The 18555-nt window shown below is 33.2% G+C and overlaps 2 protein-coding genes across 2 annotated transcripts; one reads left to right on the top strand and one right to left on the bottom strand.

Annotated features, from left to right (window-relative positions):
• Window positions 1–197: 197 nt before the first annotated feature.
• On the top strand, window positions 198–7756 carry LOC133200752 (tyrosine-protein kinase SRK2-like). The gene is made up of 11 exons (XM_061336536.1): window positions 198–281; window positions 1962–2131; window positions 2432–2531; window positions 2733–2837; window positions 2978–3069; window positions 3433–3591; window positions 3732–3878; window positions 4178–4437; window positions 5452–5605; window positions 6070–6201; window positions 6367–7756. The coding sequence occupies exons 2-11, from the start codon at window positions 1984–1986 to the stop codon at window positions 6585–6587; spliced, it is 1518 nt and encodes a 505-aa protein (XP_061192520.1). The 5' UTR covers window positions 198–281; window positions 1962–1983; the 3' UTR covers window positions 6588–7756.
• A 332-nt stretch (window positions 7757–8088) lies between these two features.
• LOC133200913 (deoxyribonuclease TATDN1-like) lies at window positions 8089–18272 on the bottom strand. The gene is made up of 12 exons (XM_061336726.1): window positions 18193–18272; window positions 17974–17994; window positions 17819–17863; window positions 17579–17628; window positions 17427–17490; window positions 16331–16474; window positions 14035–14077; window positions 13776–13902; window positions 13280–13356; window positions 9063–9133; window positions 8377–8509; window positions 8089–8207 (listed from the first exon to the last, which is right to left on the bottom strand). Exons 1-12 carry the CDS (start codon window positions 18236–18238, stop codon window positions 8111–8113), a joined length of 918 nt encoding a protein of 305 aa, XP_061192710.1. The 5' UTR covers window positions 18239–18272; the 3' UTR covers window positions 8089–8110.
• Between the last annotated feature and the right edge of the window lie 283 nt (window positions 18273–18555).

The raw sequence follows: 18555 nt of genomic DNA, 5'->3' as shown, positions 1-18555 counted from the left end.
TTGATTTCCATTTGGGTCCATTTGGGTTCCATTTGGGTCCATTTGTTTCCATTTGGGTCTATTTGGGTTCCATTTGGGTCCATTTGTTTCCATTTGGGTCTATTTGGGTTCCATTTGGGTCCATTTGGGTAAATCGACGTGCCGTTTTAATTAAATCTCGCGAGATTTGACGCGATATTACGTGGTTTCAGAAATATACCTTCCGGATAGGATTCCGACTTCCTTGTCATCAAAGAAGAGTTTTAGTCAGAAAATGGAAAACTTTCCTGGATGATTTACTGGTATAGTTATTTGATGATAATAACAATTTACGGATCTTAATTTATACTTATCAAAACAATAATGATATCCGATACTGGTGCCCGTCGCAAGTGCCACAGGCGTGTCTGTCCCATTTTATCAACTGATTTCCGTAAACAATACACATTTCAGGAGAGATTTATTATACAGTATAATTAAAAGTAAATAATATATAGATATGATGTAGTGACTTAAATGTTACCACAACAAGTAGGTATGGAATGTTATGATTTTCTGATCATATCCTCTGGTAATTGAATACCCTAGTTCAGATTCATTACCTGTAACATAATGACGTCCAAAATATACAGTTCCAGCGCAATAAATGAAGAAAATTTATTTCGCTATAAATATTGTAAATCCACTTTTAAGTAAGGAAAAGGAATAACTTTTTGGTATTAAGTATTTTCGCAATCCCTACTGTTTAAATTTGATCCCTAGTGATTTTGCCATAATTCCCCATTCATATTGACTGAGAGGTTTCACCCCTTCATCTGTTCGCAGCAAGTGGATTCACCCTTCATGGTTTTCCCACAAACATACAGTGTAATGAATGTTTCTGCAGTGTGGTCACTTTCAGGAATTCATTTGATCAGTGCAGTTTTTTTTTCATTATTTAGATTTAATAATGAGTGGCCAATCATTTCCGAATTATTTCTGATTTTAATGAAAACCTATCTTAGAGTTAAAGAATGACATTTTTGCTGCTGTTCACAAATTTATAGCAGAATACTGTAGGTTCAAATACATGTAATTATATAAAATTATAAATATATGTTTTTAATTTAAAATTTATTTTGTATAACATGCATTTGTTATATTTTAAGAGAGTAACTAGTAATGTTTTGGTTCCTGTAGACTATTTGTCAATGAAATATGCACAAGCAATGCATAGTCATACTAATTATAGCTATCACCACTCATAGTTAGTGATTTCCATCTTTTATCACATTTTTTCATCTAATTAAGCAAAATCAGATTCACTTTAATAGTATTAAATACCTCTTCCATGGTACAGACCAAAAAACAAACTGCCCAGATCCTCTCATGCTATAATTTTACACTAAAGACAACTATAAAACGGGAGATCCATACAGTTACTAGAGGTTAAACCACTCAGGGTGAACATGTTATTGGGGGGTCTCACCTGTTACTGATCCCAAAGAGGATCCAAAACTTCTTCGGGATCAGTCTCTCAAACTGTAAGGTTATAGAAAGTCTTACTTGCCAAAAGTTATAAATGTACATCTCATTTGAGATATGATATCCTAAATGGGCCATTATGTCCCTTTTAGTTTTAGGCAATAGGTCTCCACCTGAGTAATAATTTAATATTTCAAGAAAAAGTAAAAAAAGTTTTGCTGTGGAAAATAAAATTCATCTGCAGATGTATTTTCTTACAGAAAGAAATTGATTTCTATACATCAATAGGAAAGCTTTGATATGTGTCGCAATTTTCAAAAGGAGAATGGTTGAAATTTTGATTTAAATTTCAAATGAAATTACATAATACCATTCACATTTACTGGTAATTACTATGTGTATTTCAACATAGGGACCTTTATTCGTATGCCTCAGGTTAATATCAAATGTCAGTATACAAGTGGATATTGTTGCAGAACTCATGATGTATACTGTATACATGTAATGTTCTATTTCAGACAGCTTGTTTGTTGCTCAGATATGGGTCAGTGTTTTAGCAAACCAAATGAAAAGAAGAGCCCGCCTCCTGCGACTGAATTGAATGGACCTGGGGTTGTTTCTCCATCAAATATCAATGTCAGTATCAATAACCCAGAGAGGCCACTCCCCCCACCCCCAGCCAAATCAGGTAATTATTAATAGGAGCATCATAAACAAGTATTGCAAAAACACAGAAAAGGGATTTTTTAAAACTGCATTCTGTAAGATTTAACTTGATTTGTGGTACATGTACATGTATGTATTAATTGTAAATTTGTTGCTCACCACATGTATCCTTGGTACAAAAACATTTTGATTCTCCCTTTTTGCAAATTATCCACAGGAAAGTAGGCAAAATATGTTAGTCATGAATTCAGATAAGAATTAGTTTTATTTTTAGTACTTTTATACTATGTGTTTTATAATTTGATATTCTCCTTCTTTGCAGAAAACTCCTTGATTGTCAGGGCCTTGTATGATTTTGATGCCATTAACGAAGATGACTTGTCTTTCAAAAAGGGAGATCGCATGGAGGTGGAGGAGTCCAGGTAATTATGTACTATTAATTTAAGGGAAATCACTAGAAGTAGGTGTTGACATTGTCTGATGAACATTTTACAACCAGAGCTGTACAGTAGTATCATTATTCTATATGAACAGTCATGCATTGGGAATTATTAGTATAATGTATAAGCTTGTGTCTTTTTTTTTGTATAGTTTTACACATGTATCCTTTTCTTTGTTTACAGTCAGAACTGTGATTGGTGGATGGCTCGTCACATGGCAACAGGACAGACAGGATACATCCCCAGTAACTACATATCTAAAGACGATGACACCCCACAAACTCAAGAGTAAGTCTCTCAAAATGCAGCTGACAGCTTAAATCTCTTAATTCTTAGGAAATATTTAAGACTTTATTTGGTTTATAAAATATGAAATGAGTATTATGAAATACTGTAGAAATGTTCAGACGACTGAGTTTTATTTATAGCTGGTGGTATAATGTGGACCGTAAGGAGTCTGACAAACAGTTAATGTTGCCAGGCAACAAAGTGGGAACCTTCTTAGTCCGAGAGGCGGCCGGTAAGTTCATTAAGGGTACTTTACTTATATAGCTGAAAAAAATTGAATAGTGAAAAAAATCTTCCTGACAATTGGACAAATATAATTTCTAAAAGACTTGCAAAATTCATTTTAAAAATTATATCATGCAGAAATGAGGAAACTTTAAGTCAAAAATATTGTGATCAGCATTGTTTGATCCCAGATAATTTCCCTGAGTAAATGTCCATTTTTTATGTTTTAAGATTAGGGAGTAAACAATTTGAATATCCTGATTTCAGTTCAGTTCCTTTAAAAGGAATACTTGTAATAGTGTGTGCTAAAAATAGAATAAGTGAAACAAGAATTAACTTTCTGATTCACTGCCTACATATTTCATTTCAGATAAAGCCTCTTATGTGTTGTCTATACGTGACCATGACCCCAAAACGAACGATGCATGTGTAAAACACTACAGAATTAGAAAGATGGACAATGGAGGATTTTATATCAGTCCACGACGAACATTCCCCAGCATGATCAAACTCATAGATCACTATCAAAGTAATGTCTTAGTATTTAGGATAGATATGTATTTATTAAACTTTAAGTAATATTACAGTGTCTATGTAGAAGTTAAGTTTTTAATCATATAAGTCAGTGTTCATTTAAATATTTTAAATTCTATTTTTTACTAACAACAGATGTAGGAGATGGTCTTTGTTGCCAGTTAACTGAACCATGTCCAAAAGTAAGGCCAACTGTTCAGTTCCGTGAACTAGAAGTTGCGCGCGAGTCAGTCAAACTGATGAAGAAGCTGGGTAGTGGATGCTTCGGAGACGTTCACGCTGGTACTTAACCTCTTGTTTAGTTGAATATTCTTCATGGTCTGTTTGTAAATGAATGAATACAGCACCATGTAACATGTTTACTGTCTATACATGTATGTGTGTTTAATGTCTATACATGTATATGTGTTTATTGTATACATGTATGTGTGTTTACTGTCTATACATGTATGTGTGTAAGCTGGTGATTTAAGTTTTTGCAGTATTTTCAGTGACTGATGTTATCAACAGGTACAATTCTGAATAATGCAGGTATGCTTATTAATGGTTTAACTGAAGGGATTTAATTAATTTTAATTAAGGTAAATGGAGAAATACAGTAGATGTTGCTGTGAAGACTCTGAAGCCAGGTGCAATGTCTGCAGAGGACTTCCTACAGGAAGCTAAGCTTATGCACAAATTACGCCATCGTAAACTTGTACAGCTGTTGGCAGTGTGTACAACAACAGAACCAATCCTTATCATTACGGAGCTGATGGTCAATGGAGCCCTGCTGGATTATCTTCGCAAGGACGAGGGGAGGTCACTCAAGTTTGTTGTGTTAGTGGACATGGCATCACAGGTAATGCATAATGTTTATACCAAGATCATCTCTGCACTTCATTATTTTTTTATAGCGTACATGTGATACATGAATGTACCAGCAGTAACAAAAAATTTTCATATTTTTTACCCCATTCATGTGATCACATCTGGACACCAAAATTCATGGGAAATGAAAATATGCGGAGTATTTTGAATTATTTACCAGAAGCTGCCATTATTTTGAATTCTTGCTAACATGACACAGAAATCAGGATTGATGTGTGACTTACTGTGCCTGGTTAATGTAAACAAAACAAAAACAAAACACTCGTGAAGGTGTAAATCGATTTTTGTAATAATTACTTTGTTGTTTTAACATATCAAAACTTACCTGAGGAGAAAATTGATTTTATAAGGGGGGGGGGGGGGGGGTGTTCAATTATAACTTGTTGGAATTTTGTCAGTAGAAAGACATATCAATGAGAAAACAACATGAATCAGAGCCAACTCTGTAACAATGGCATGATATTCAGTCCATAACTTATTTGCTCTGCTGGTTTTGTCCTTTCTAATGCAGTATTAGAGAGATGCTTTACTCTCATGCTACCAAATTTAATGTGTTGTAAATATGAAATTTCAAAAGTTGCAAAATTTGCTTGCAGTAAGTTATAACACTGCATGTTATTATTCATTTGTTGATTTTTAATTTATTGATAAATATGATCCTTTAATGAGGATTTTTTGGTTGATATTTTGTACACTTTTTTGTACATTTTGATGAGCAGTGTACAGTATTTTCACCAAATTTCCAATATTTTCAAGGCTCCTGTAGAGTTTAAGTGTCTGAAATTTATCAAATCTACATGTATGTTATTGATATTCAGATGTTTGTTAAATACATTTAATATTTGCTCTTCATTGATAAATAATATTATATTGTAATGGAAAGAGAACTTATTACATTTCTGAAATATTCAATTTAAAAGCTTTCATAAATATCAGTCAGAATATGAAATATGATCATATATATATGAAATATTTATGTTAACAGATTGCTGATGGAATGGCCTACTTGGAAAATGAAAATTTTGTCCATCGAGATTTACGAGCTGCCAACATCCTAGTAGGAGAAAACAACGATGTCAAGGTCGCAGACTTTGGTCTGGCTAGGTTAATTCAGGAAGATATATATGAAGCACATGAACGTAAGCCCAGTTTCAAAAAAAATCTCTGCACTATTTTTTTTAAGAAGGCAACAATGTATGTCCTAACAAGTATTTAGGCCAAAATGAAGACCCTATTTGAGGAAATAATTGTAATTGATAAGATATAAATGTACTAGTTGATTAAATGTAAATTTGAAAATTGTGAGAAAAAAATTTAATGTCTTTAAGGTTAAGGATAATGAGACCCCTTTTTAAAAAATTTTCCTGTTACCATAGGCTGGAAAATGGTTTGTATTATGTGTCCTTTGTTAATTATTTACCCACATGGAGCAAAAAAGAGGATAAATTTGAGTAAATAAATTGATATGCCTATTCCATAGAGCCATTGTACAGAGTACATGGTAATTTAGGGGTCAAGATGATATTTAGTAGGCCAAATTGAATCCTATAGAAGTTTCTGTATTATATTTCATAGTTTCACACAAACATATATTTTATTTCAGACACAAAATTCCCTATCAAGTGGACATCACCTGAGGCTGCTTTTGACCGTAAATTCAGCATCAAATCTGATGTTTGGTCATTTGGTGTTCTACTATATGAATTAATCACTTTTGGAAGAGTTCCATATCCAGGTATAAAACTCTTGAAATATCATTATTGCAATGTTATGTGAAGAGACTTCATAGTCTGAAGAATTAAATGTGCAAAAATATAAAGATAATTGTATTTCTATAGAGGAAAAATGTAAACCTTTTTGGGGAAAAAAAGTGATTCTGAGGCATTTTAAATTTTCAAAGGTATGAATGGACACGAAGTGCTGAGTAAGGTGGAGAAGGGGTACAGAATGCCTAAACCCACAGGGGGAACTGTTCCTTGTCCGGATCCATACTATGACATCATGCTTCAGTGCTGGAAGAGAAACGCTGATTCCAGACCAACATTTGAATATTTACGAGACTTCTTTGACAACTATTTTGTGAGCTCTGAAGGCCAGTATTCTGGCGAACCGATGGGTTGATGATAAAAACAAATCGTGTGATAGATTCTCTCTCTGGAAATTCCTAGTGATTTCTAATGCCTTTTGGATTATTACATTAACTTTATCTCGAAACATTCCAGAATTATTGTTTTGTTTGAGGGTTTTCTTATGTCTTCAGAGTAAGTATTTTTCAATTATTTTTTCAATCAGGAAACACAAAAAAGGCTCAAGTAAAGTTAGACAAGATTCATAATCAGAACATCATTATCAACTATATTTCAGATTCTGTTGCAATATCAAACATTTGTTATATCTACAATACTGTGCTTGGACACAGAACTATTTTTTTATATATATTTTGATATGAAAGTTTTGTACATGCAGTTTCTGCAAACAAACTTGTCCATTTTTTTGAGTGTTGAAAATGTTGTACAGAAATAGATTGATTAGACTAGCCATGTTTGCACACTTTGAATCAATTTGTACATAGTACAAGCAAGCCTGTATGAATTGCCACTTGTCATTCCCTCATATAATTATTAACTTGTGCCTTATTGCCTTTTTTAAAGTCCTATAAAAATATGAGATTTTTTTAAATTCCTTCCTTCCTTTTACCCAATTCCATGTAATAATAAATAATAAATAAAACATATTATAAGCTTTATTTTGATTATTGCATTGTTTTCTCAAATTGTATCAAAATGATAAAGCATTCTTCCAAATTAAATCGGTGATATTCAGTTTGCATTAATGAAATGAAGTCATTGCTTTTCCTGGGGGGAAATTTTGGTTTTTTTTAACTCGTCAATGAACAAATTTCTACGCAGAAATTGCTACCAAATAATAGTGCTTGATCTCTTTGGGAGAAGTAAAACCTTACTGATACCAGGATATACATGTATATCACATCATTCCCATTGTAAAAATACTTCTGAAAAATGACAATCAAAAAGGCACATTCCCTGTCTTCTGTCTAACACATTCCACTATCAGCTAAATCATGTCTGAAATCTGGATCAATATTTAGAAGTCTGATTTGATGTATCCAATCTTTCTTATTTCAACTGAATACATTCCTTTTTCAGTAGCTTCTGGAAAAAAATTTTAATGGCAGATGCTTGTGTTGTGAATCATATTCAAATTATTTTGTACAGATTTTTTAATACATATTGCTACATTATTTTAATAAACTATATGTAAACACTCTATGATTTTTTCATGTTTCAAATTTCTGTGTAGGACATGTACCAAGGTATACTAGTAGACATTTATTGGTAAAAGAAGACGGAGACTTGACAGTTGTCTGCAGTCCAATCATATTCCAGAAAAGTTTTATCCTGAAGGCATTTCTTGAAAGTTAGGGGGGTTGGGGGTGTAAAATCTTCAGTGGTCAAGGACTTCATTAACTATATCCCTGTGGGTTCACCTGCAGTGGACAAGGGTTTAATCATTATAATATTGCCATGTGTCTTATTAGCCTATTGGTCTAGAAATGTATCTGAATGGTATCATTTAACAATAATAACTTGTACAGACTGGATGAATATGTATAACAATTTTTATTAAGGAAAAAACAATTGACATGTATTGCTATACAGCTGTTCTGCCAGCTCTCCAATTTCTGTTTGTCTTGCTGCACTCATCACCTCCAACACTTGACTGAAATGGAGATATAATTGTTGTATCTGAAATATCTATATTTTTTCTCATATTCATTTACATTTATTGAATTCACAAACTCATTATATAAAGGATTATTTTTCTGTATTGAAGGTGTTTTAGATGCTTATTGGCCTGACAGGCACACATTTATAGTGTGTTTACTCACATTATAAATGCAGGTTCATTTCTGCTTTTGACACAAAATCCTTTCTCCCATTTTTCCTTTTTCCTTGTGGGGAAAGTTGTTTTGATATGTTTAAAACCAGCATGAGTTGGGCGGATTTCACACCAAGGGGCGTCTGTTCAAATGAAGTGCATGAAAGCATTATAATAGGACTATGTTCCCTTCAGCTTTTATGAGCTTGTAACATTTGTAGTTTAAAAGTTTTTTGAGTGAAGTTTTATTTACACTCAGGACATAATACTTGTGATTTGATACTTTTGTGAAAGTTTATAAATAAAAATGTACAAGGAGGAAAAGGATGTTAAAATAAAAATGATGGAACACTTCCTTAGAGTGACCTTGCATGATCTCTGGTTACACACTCGTACACAAAGCTTTTTGTTACACATTATATAAGACACTGAAAATGTTCCTGAAACTCACTATTGAGTTTATTACAGAGAACACTCAACCTTTTGTCTCCGACACAAATTCAGGGCAATAACTCTTTCTCTAAAAAAAGAAATTACATAATATTCTAATAAATTGACACTTACACCACTTTATATTTGAATACAGAAAAGCCTCAGGATCCCACTAAAATCAGGAGCTCTTGTGTACGAAATATTTCCCTAACAGAAAGACTCGCTAACAAGAATTTAAACTGTATAGTTATAAACAACACATACCTGTTTCTATCATTAGTCTTTCTGAAGGTATTGAACACATTGCATCTATATTTTCCTGAGTTTTCAAAGAGCTGTCAAAGATAAATATTGAAGATGAAATATAGATGTAAAGTACATGTATAACTTTTTAGCTAACCTGAGCTGAAAGCTCAGGTGAGCTTTTCTGATCACCCGTTGTCCAACCGTCTGTCCGCCCGTCCTTCCATCTGTTAACTTTTCACATTTTCAATTTCTTCTCAAGAATTACTGGGCCAGAAAAGCTGAAACTTATGTGGAACCTTACTGAGGTAGTGTAGATTCTAAATTGTTCAAATCATGACCCCCCAGGGCAGGATGGGGCCACAATAGGGAATCAAAGTTTTACATTGAAATATATAGGAAAAATATTTAATAATCTTCTCAAGAACTACTGGGCCAGAATAGGGTGAATTAAAAAGAAAATGACCAAACGCATATTTATCAACCCACACTAAACATACAGGCAATGAAAATAGATTTCTATGTCTCAGCTTATGTCTTTAGATAGTGTCTAAAAACCTGCCAAATATCTCGTTGATATCTCATTTAACAAAAAAAATATGCCCAAAAATGATGCTAAAATTGTCAGGAGTGCAACACCTTTTTGTGACAATTTGAAATTTCAATATTTTTGGGAGATCTGTGAAATAAATAATAATGGTTTATGTTGAAAATAAAGACTTTCCTGATAATATTCAAAGTATTGAGCTTTAAATGTGGACTGTCATAACTTCTGTTTAATCAAGTTGGGGTCATGGCTGATGTTTAAAAAAATGCTATACCATGTCAGGAGTGCAAATAAAATGTAGTGTTGCCAAAAAAACATCAATTGTAAAATTCTGAAAGAAAATTAAGACAAAAAAGAATTTGCAAAGTGTAAAACAATAACTGATATACATTTTAGAACTTAACAAGATGTGTTTGTGAAACACTGATGCCCCCGTATGGCAGCTTATGGCGAAGGTTAAAGTTTCTTCAAATGCAAGTCAAAATCCAGGCCAAAAGATAAAAAATGTTGATACCCAAAGAAAGGTCTTGTCTCGAGGAATACACCTGTGAAATTTGAAAGACCTAGATACAACTGTTCAAAAGTTATGGCGAAGGTTAAAGTTTTTTAAATAAAAGTCAAACGTCAAGGTCAAGGTCAAAGTGGTTGGTATCCAAAGGAAGATCTTGTCACAAGGATTACATATGTGAAGTATGAAAGCCCTAGCACCAACCATTCAAAAGTTATGGCCAAGGTTAAAGTTTTTCAAAAGTAGGTCAAACTCCTAGGTCAAGGTCAAAGGGTCAAAGTGGTTGGTATCCAAAGGAAGGTCTTGTCACAAGGATTGCATATGTGAAGTATGAAAGCCCTACCATCAACCATTCAAAAGTTATGGCCAAAGTAAAAGTTTTTCAAAAGTAGGTCAAACTCCTAGGTCAAGGTCAAAGGGTCAAAGTGGTTGGTATCCAAAGGAAGATCTTGTCACAAGGATTACATATGTGAAGTTTGAAACCCTAAGCACCAACTGTTCAAAAGTTATGGCCAAGGTTAAAGTTTTTCAAAAGTAGGTCAAACTCCAAGGTCAAGGTCAAAAGGTCAAAGTTGTTGGTATCCAAAGGAAGGCCTTGTCACAAAGAATACACATGTGAAGTTTGAAACCCCAAGCACCAACCGTTCAGAAGTTATGGCCAAGGTTAAAGTCTCATAAAATTTTGCAAAAGTGGGTCAAACTCCAAGGTCAAGGTCAAAAGGTCAAATATGATGGTACCCAAAGAAAGGTTTTGTCACAAGGAATACACATGTGAAATACGAAAGTCATAGCTCCAACCAATCAAAAGTTATGGGCAAGGTTAAAGTTGACAACAGACAGACAGACAAACGGACAAACAGACAAAGACAGACAGGACAAAAACAATATACCCCCAGGATCTTTCGATCCGGGGGCATAAAAATGTTATATACATGTAAATCACAAGCAGCATTAATGAGAGTCAAGTATATGTGCATACCCAATAATGACAGGAGTGCAACATTTGATGTTTTGCTCCCAAGCATGAAAAAACTATTATCATTATATGATTTTCTGATTTTTATTTTGGAAAATAAAGACACAAAAAACATTTTTACCAAATAGATTTATCAATTACAGGGTCTGTCTGTGCTTCAGATCTATATTTCTATGGTCAGGAGTGCAACACATTTTTTAAAAGATTCAAGTAGTGTGACGAAAACACTTCTATTCATGCTAAGATGTATTCATTAATTTATAATGATCTTTTTGTATAATTTAATACTAAATTATTGACAGTTTTATTATTAAAATCCTTCCTTTTTCAATTTTATCAATTCAGATGTGTTTTTATCTTTTTTGTGATTTTTTTATGAATATTAAAAATAAACACACTAAAAAAATGTCATAAAATTCAAGTAATTCCTCCTCAACTTCATTGAAACAACAGAACAAGTTCTTATGTAATTTTCACTTCACAATTCTACTTTCAAGGCCACAATCTTTTGGTCAGGAGTGCAACAAATATGTTAGAATTACAAATCATCCAATAAAAATAAAAATAAAGAAAAAATGATGAGCAGAATTTTTCTGGTGGGTTACTGTTTTTGTCCTCTAAAGGAAAATATGCTATAAAATATATTTTATCTTCTAAATATACATTTAAGCTAGTTTTTTGGCATAAATAGGGAATAATTCCAGATAAAATGCATTTTACATACTTTCATCTGTTTTAATTGTGAAGTATTGGACTATAAGTATTGCACAATTTCATTACCACTTGATGTTGCCCACACTTTATGAATTTTTGTGTTCTATGGTTTTTATTTTAAACTTTCCTGCAGTCAGGAGTGCAACAAAACTGCTTTATAATTACTAATGCTTTTTAACTATCTTTACTAAAAAATAAGTTGAAAAAAATGTTTGATACTATTTGATGTTCAAAACACTATGTCTATCAACAAATTACAGAAATTTTACAGTCAATTCAGGGAATAGTTTTCATCATTTCAAACATATTTTTAAATACAATTTACATATATTACACTTTGCAAATAATGTTTTAAGGTCTTTGAAATATGAAAAGCCTGCCGTAAATGATGAAAAATATCAAAACAACAAATTGATTTTCAAAGTAAGAATGGGTTATTGTGTGTTATAATTTTTAAAACAATGTTAAATAAAATACATATCAGATGTTAGGAGTGCAACAAAATAATGTAACATAAGGTCTCTTCAAAATCTAGTATTTTTTGTAAGAGAACTCGAATATAACAATTCTTTTTTGGCTTAGATTTAAAGAATTGACTTGAACGGACAAAAAAGTGAATTTTGGGGAGTTTTATTGCTTCACATTTTTTTCATATTAAAACTTTTCAAACCAGAATTTACCCGGTAAAAATAATGTAAAATAACAATCAAAAAGCCAATTTTTCGTTACATATACAAGAGAAGATACTCAATCAAGGTCTAGATTTAATCATTTATACCCCTTTTACCATTTTGAAACATAAAAAACTATAATTTCTTGTGATTATGTATTTTAGAAAGTCTTTTAAGGTGTGTTGATATTTTCTTTTTTCAAAAGAAATTTTAATAATGAAAATTCTGAAACTTTTTAATCCTATTGTCTATTCTATTGCCACTTTAGGATTTTAAACTAGAATGCATGTACAATATGATGATATAAGTGAAAAATATGTTATAAGGAGTTGAATTTTTCCAAAAAATTTCAGTTTGGTGGTCATTTTTTTGAATTCACCCAATAGCTGAAACTTGTGTGGAAGCCTTTTGAGGTAATGTACATTCTAAATTTTTCAAATCATAGCCCCTGGGGGTAGGGAGGGGCCACAATAAGGAATCAAAGTTTTATATTCAATTATAAAGAAAAATCTTTTTCCAAATAACTACTGGGCCAGAAAAGCTGAAATTTATACGGAAGCTTCCTGAGGTAGTGTAGATTCTAAATTGTTAAAATTATGACCCCAAGGGTAAGGTGGGGCCACAATAAGTATCACAAGGGGGAAAATCTGGTGAAGAACAGCAGGGCCAGTTACTCAGGTAAGCATTGTGGCCCATGGGCCTCTTGTTTATCTACATTTGCTGTTTTTGAATGTAAAAGATGAAATTGAAACAACCAATCTAAAGCATGTTTCAATTGTCTACAATATGATAGACTTGATTTAGAGTAATTTATCCACTAACCATCCATTGATTCCTATATATAAGTCCTGTTCTACAATCTCCCTGGCCTCGGCCGCTGTTCCTGTGAAGGAGTGAACCTGTAACAAGTTTACAGAGCACAAATGGTATGTCAGAATATATAGACTACAATACATGTAATTAAAGATGACATACTGATGGTGCTTAAGCAGTGATGTGCTGTAAACCAACTATTATTCATGACAACTTTTATTTGGGATTCGTCACTTTGAAAAAATTGGCAACTATTAATTTTCCCAGGTGAGGGAATATTTTACATGAATAGACAACTAAATAAATGGTTCGCATCAAGAAATACTCACAAGTAAAGGAAAGTTGTGAATCTCAAAGAAATTTTTCATGTGCAAATAAAAGTTGGTGTATTAAATAATTTCTTTGCTTTGTTGGAGTCTTAATAATTGTTCTCTGCCTCCTCACACAATCCATCTTTATGAATGTAATATGTTTATTTGTCACTTTTTTTTCATTGTAAACTTACCACACCTCCTGACATTCTATCTCTGTTACGTTTGATGATATCTATGAAATCTGTGTGACAGTTGCGACTGTGAAGAAACATGGGCAGTTTGGTTGTTTCTGCAAGGTCCATTTGTTTTTCAAAATATCTATATAAAAAATTTTCTCAACAAAGTCATGCTTTATTGATCTGAAATATAATTACAAAATACATTTCAAAAAAAAGAAGGAAAAAAAGCCTTACTTATCACAATGGTTTGCAAAATAAAAATGAAACTTACTTGAGTTGAATTTCCTTTGGACAGAAATGGAGACGATCATAGTCTGAAATAATAACAATATTCATGTAGTAATGGAGCAGAAGAGACTAATGATACTCATGTAGTAACAGAGTAGAAGAGACTAACAATACTCAGGTAGTAACAGAGCAGAAGAGACTAACAATACTCAGGTAGTAACAGAGTAGAAGAGACTAACAATACTCAGGTAGTAACAGAGCAGAAGAGACTAACGATACTCAGGTAGTAACAGAGCAGAAGGGACTAACGAGAGCAGAAGGGACTAACAATACTCTGGTAGTAACAGAGTAGAAGAGACTAACGATACTCAGGTAGTAACAGAGCAGAAGGGACTAACGATACTCAGGTAGTAACAGAGTAGAAGAGACTAATGATATTCAGATAGTAACAGAGCAAAAGAGACTACAATACTTATGTAGTGACAGAGCAGAAGAGACTAACAGTACTTATGTAGTAACAGAGCAGAAGAGACTAACGATACTCAGGTAGTAACAGAGCAGAAGGGACTAACGATACTCAGATAGTAACAGAGCAGAAGAGACTAACGATATTCAGGTAGTAACAGAGCAGAAGAGACTAACGATACTTATGTAGTGACAGAGCAGAAGAGACTAACGATACTCAGGTAGTAACAGAGCAGAAGGGACTAACGATACTCAGGTAGTAACGGAGCAGAAGAGACTAACGATACTCAGGTAGTAACAGAGCAGAAGAGACTAACAATACTCAGATAGTAACAGAGCAGAAGAGACTAACAATACTCAGGTAGTAACAGAGCAGAAGAGACTAACGATACTCATGTAGTAACAGAGCAGAAGGGACTTTAACGATACTCAGTTAGTAATAGAGCAGAAGGGACTAACAATACTGAGGTAGTAACGGAGCAGAAGAGACTAACGGTACTTATGTAGTAACGGAGCAGAAGAGACTAACAATACTCAGGTAGTAACAGAACAGAAGAGACTAACAATACTCAGGTAGTAACAGAGCAGAAGAGACTAACAATACTCAGGTAGTAATGGAGCAGAAGAGACTAACGATACTCAGGTAGTAACAGAGTAGAAGAGACTAACAATACTCAGGTAGTAATGGAGCAGAAGGGACTAACGATACTCAGGTAGTAATGGAGCAGAAGGAACTAACGATACTCAGGTAGTAACAGAGCAGAAGAGACTAACGGAATTTTTTTAGTAACGGAGCAGAAGAGACTAACGATACTCAGGTAGTAACAGAGCAGAAGAGACTAACGATACTCAGGTAGTAACAGAGCAGAAGAGACTAACAATACTCAGGTAGTAACAGAGCAGAAGAGACTAACGATACTTTTGTAGTAACGGAGCAGAAGGGACTAACAATACTCAGGTAGTAACAGAGCAGAAGAGACTAACGATACTCAGGTAGTAATGGAGCAGAAGAGACTAACGATACTCAGGTAGTAACAGAGCAGAAGAGACTATTCAATACTCAGGTAGTAATGGAGCAGAAGAGACTAATGGTACTCAGGTAGTAATGAAGCAGAAGAGACTAATGATACTCAGGTAGTAACGAAGCAGAAGAGACTAACGATACTCAGGTAGTAATAGAGCAGAAGAGACTATTCAATACTCCGGTAGTAATGGAGCAGAAGAGACTAACGGTACTCATGTAGTAATGGAGCAGAAGAGACTAACGATACTCAGGTAGTAATGGAGCAGAAGAGACTAACGATACTCAGGTAGTAACAGAGCAGAAGAGACTAACGATACTCAGGTAGTAATGGAGCAGAAGAGACTAACAATACTCAGGTAGTAACAGAGCAGAAGAGACTAACAATACTCAGGTAGTAACAGAGCAGAAGAGACTAACGATACTCAGGTAGTAATGGAGCAGAAGAGACTAACGATACTCAGGTAGTAACAGAGCAGAAGAGACTAACGATACTCAGGTAGTAATGGAGCAGAAGAGACTAACGATACTCAGGTAGTAACAGAGCAGAAGATACTAACGATACTCAGGTAGTAATGGAGCAGAAGAGACTAACGATACTCAGGTAGTATCAGAGTAGAAGAGACTTATGATACTCAGGTAGTAATGGAGCAGAAGAGACTTTCTGTTCTTTTGGATTCTAAAAATCATTGTTCTATCCCTCAAATAATAATTTCTGTTCAATCCCTCCATTAAATGAAAAGGGAAAGACAAACAAACAAGTTTACAAATGAAATATTCTTCATATTCTCCATCACTTTGTTTCAAAATTGCCTACCTGTCTATAATTGGGATTTCTTTGCTCATTACCTACCTAGACCACATTCTCCTACAGCCACGACTTTGTCTTTGTTAGTGACAGTCAGATCTAGCAAACTCTGTAGATATTTCTCAGAGCCATTCTTTGTAAACTCCTGGCATCGGGTTGGGTGGCAGCCCACAGTGCAATAAAACATGTCTACAGCAGCACAATAATTTTAATCCATCAATTTTTCCCCATTGTTTTTCATTCATTGGTTTTGCATGTATATTTTCAGACAAGTGTGTTAAGGAATATTCTGAAGATTTACTTGAAAGAAGGAAATTGCATTAAAAAATAAATCAATTTTTGTGGATATATAACATATACTATAAGATTGTTTAAGTCTTTGATCCTCATCTTAGCTTTGTCTTGAACTGTTTCAATCCTGACTAATTGGTATCTGACTAAAGGTACATATTATTATTCTCTTCAGTTGCTATTCAACTATAGCTTGAATTGTCTCCTTCAACCCCCTTTTCATTAAAATATATTTACATTCCAAATGTATTTTGCTTATAAAATGTGTGGAAAGCTACAGCATTCAAAACACCATAACAAGGACCGGGGGTTAAAAGGTTAAGGTATACATTTTATTTTGACATCACAAACTCTGAATGCCATGGTATTGCAACGTCATAAGCGAAAATCAAAATTCACGCTCACATTGAACAGGAGCTGATGCAATGGCTCTTCCATTAATTGTAACTTACCCGAAGGATAATACAGGGATTTTGATATAAAAATCATATTTGCAGTCAAGGCAAGGAGTTAAAAAATGTAAATATAAGCATTGAATCATTATTTTTTGAAAGATGTAGTCTCATAACTTCAACCGTGTGCAAACAAATTTTCATAACGCGCTAACACATTACTCAATTTGTTTATCCACATTGTTGCAGTAATGAGACTATATCTTTCAAAAAATAATGATTCAATGCTTAAATATAAAATATTTTAGAATGCAACCAAGCAATTTTTTTCTGGATTGAAATCTAAAGTTTGGCTCAAGTTCCTTTGTATTTTGTCTGAATTCACAATGATTAGATATAAATATACGTTTTTATGATGAGATGAAACTTTTCATCCAAGTCTGTTCTGCAATCTTTACCATTTGTCTTGGCGAGTTCTAAAGCCTCTTTACATTCCTCGAGATAGCCTCCCGTGATTATCATCTGTGACAACAAATAAATGATTTACATAAATATGTATTGTACAGAGCAAACATATGAACAATATAAAAATTTGATATAAATAGTTTACCTTTGTCATACCCACATCTTTAGCTCTTGCCATTACATCGTCAAAATCATCTATAAAGAATATTAACATCTCTATTGTAAAAAACCCTGAGGTTCAAAATAATCCAAAAAAAATTATAAATGCAAATTTATTGTATCCATGTACAGTATATAATAATGCACCAGACTGATCTACTCCTGCTCATCAAACATTGAACAGCAATTAATGCATGAATATAATTATATTAATTATATATTATACCTTGATGTTTTGTGGAATTGTGATAGACACCTCTGAACATGGGGTCTGAAATATTAAGTTTTTAGAACAATGAAACATTTATGTTTATTTTTTTATATAATAAAACATTAGTCAGAGAGAGAGAGAGAGAGAATGTATATGTCAGAAAAACTCACCTGTTAAATTGACACCTATATCTAAAGAAATAAATACAAAAAAAATTAAAAAGTATACTTTAAGAATTTTCAAAATATGTGGTATTAATAGTGTAAGTGCCACATATGTAGAAATTTAATACCCCCCCCCCCTTCCCCTTTTGAAGAAACTAAAAACGACAGATTCACATATATGTCTCTGATGGTACCCTTGAAACAAAGACTATATTCATTCCTTACCAATAAATTTGTAAAGTGTATTTCTAACGTTCACTGCTAAAGCCATAGTTTAATGTTTACAACATGTGTCACACTGTCAACCACAAGGATTGAAGGAACCTGTCATTTCTTTTTTTTTTACATTGGGATCGAAATTTTCTTAGAATATTGAACCCGATGTATATATTCCACTTTAATTATTTCGTAATTTTTTTCTTTTTTAATCACCTTTTTAAAAATTAATTTCGAAATTTAATATCTTCTTATTTTCAAAATTTATCATGCAATGAAATTATACTTATTTTACTGGGAAAACATAGGATAAAAAAGATAGAAAAAAACATTGTACGAGTTATTTAGTAATCCTCGTCAATCTGTGACGTC

Source organism: Saccostrea echinata, unplaced genomic scaffold (assembly GCF_033153115.1).
Source record: "Saccostrea echinata isolate AGI-Se365-2 ecotype Australia unplaced genomic scaffold, CSIRO_AGI_Sech_v1 ptg000041l, whole genome shotgun sequence".
In the NCBI taxonomy this organism is placed as follows: domain Eukaryota; kingdom Metazoa; phylum Mollusca; class Bivalvia; order Ostreida; family Ostreidae; genus Saccostrea; species Saccostrea echinata.
Note: the sequence above shows the minus strand (reverse complement) of the source record. Positions and strands in the feature narration are given on the sequence as shown.

Coding starts and splice junctions, on each gene's coding strand:
- LOC133200752 (XM_061336536.1), top strand. CDS start 1,984: ATGGGTCAGTGTTTTAGCAAACCAAATGAAAAGAAGAGCCCGCCTCCT. Junction 3,879..4,177: donor CTTCGGAGACGTTCACGCTG/GTACTTAACCTC, acceptor ATTTTAATTAAG/GTAAATGGAGAAATACAGTA. Junction 4,438..5,451: donor TAGTGGACATGGCATCACAG/GTAATGCATAAT, acceptor TTATGTTAACAG/ATTGCTGATGGAATGGCCTA.
- LOC133200913 (XM_061336726.1), bottom strand. CDS start 18,238: ATGGCTTTAGCAGTGAACGTTAGAAATACACTTTACAAATTTATTG. Junction 14,078..16,330: donor TGTAGGAGAATGTGGTCTAG/GTAGGTAATGAG, acceptor TTATTATTTCAG/ACTATGATCGTCTCCATTTC. Junction 13,357..13,775: donor ATAGAATGTCAGGAGGTGTG/GTAAGTTTACAA, acceptor AACTTGTTACAG/GTTCACTCCTTCACAGGAAC.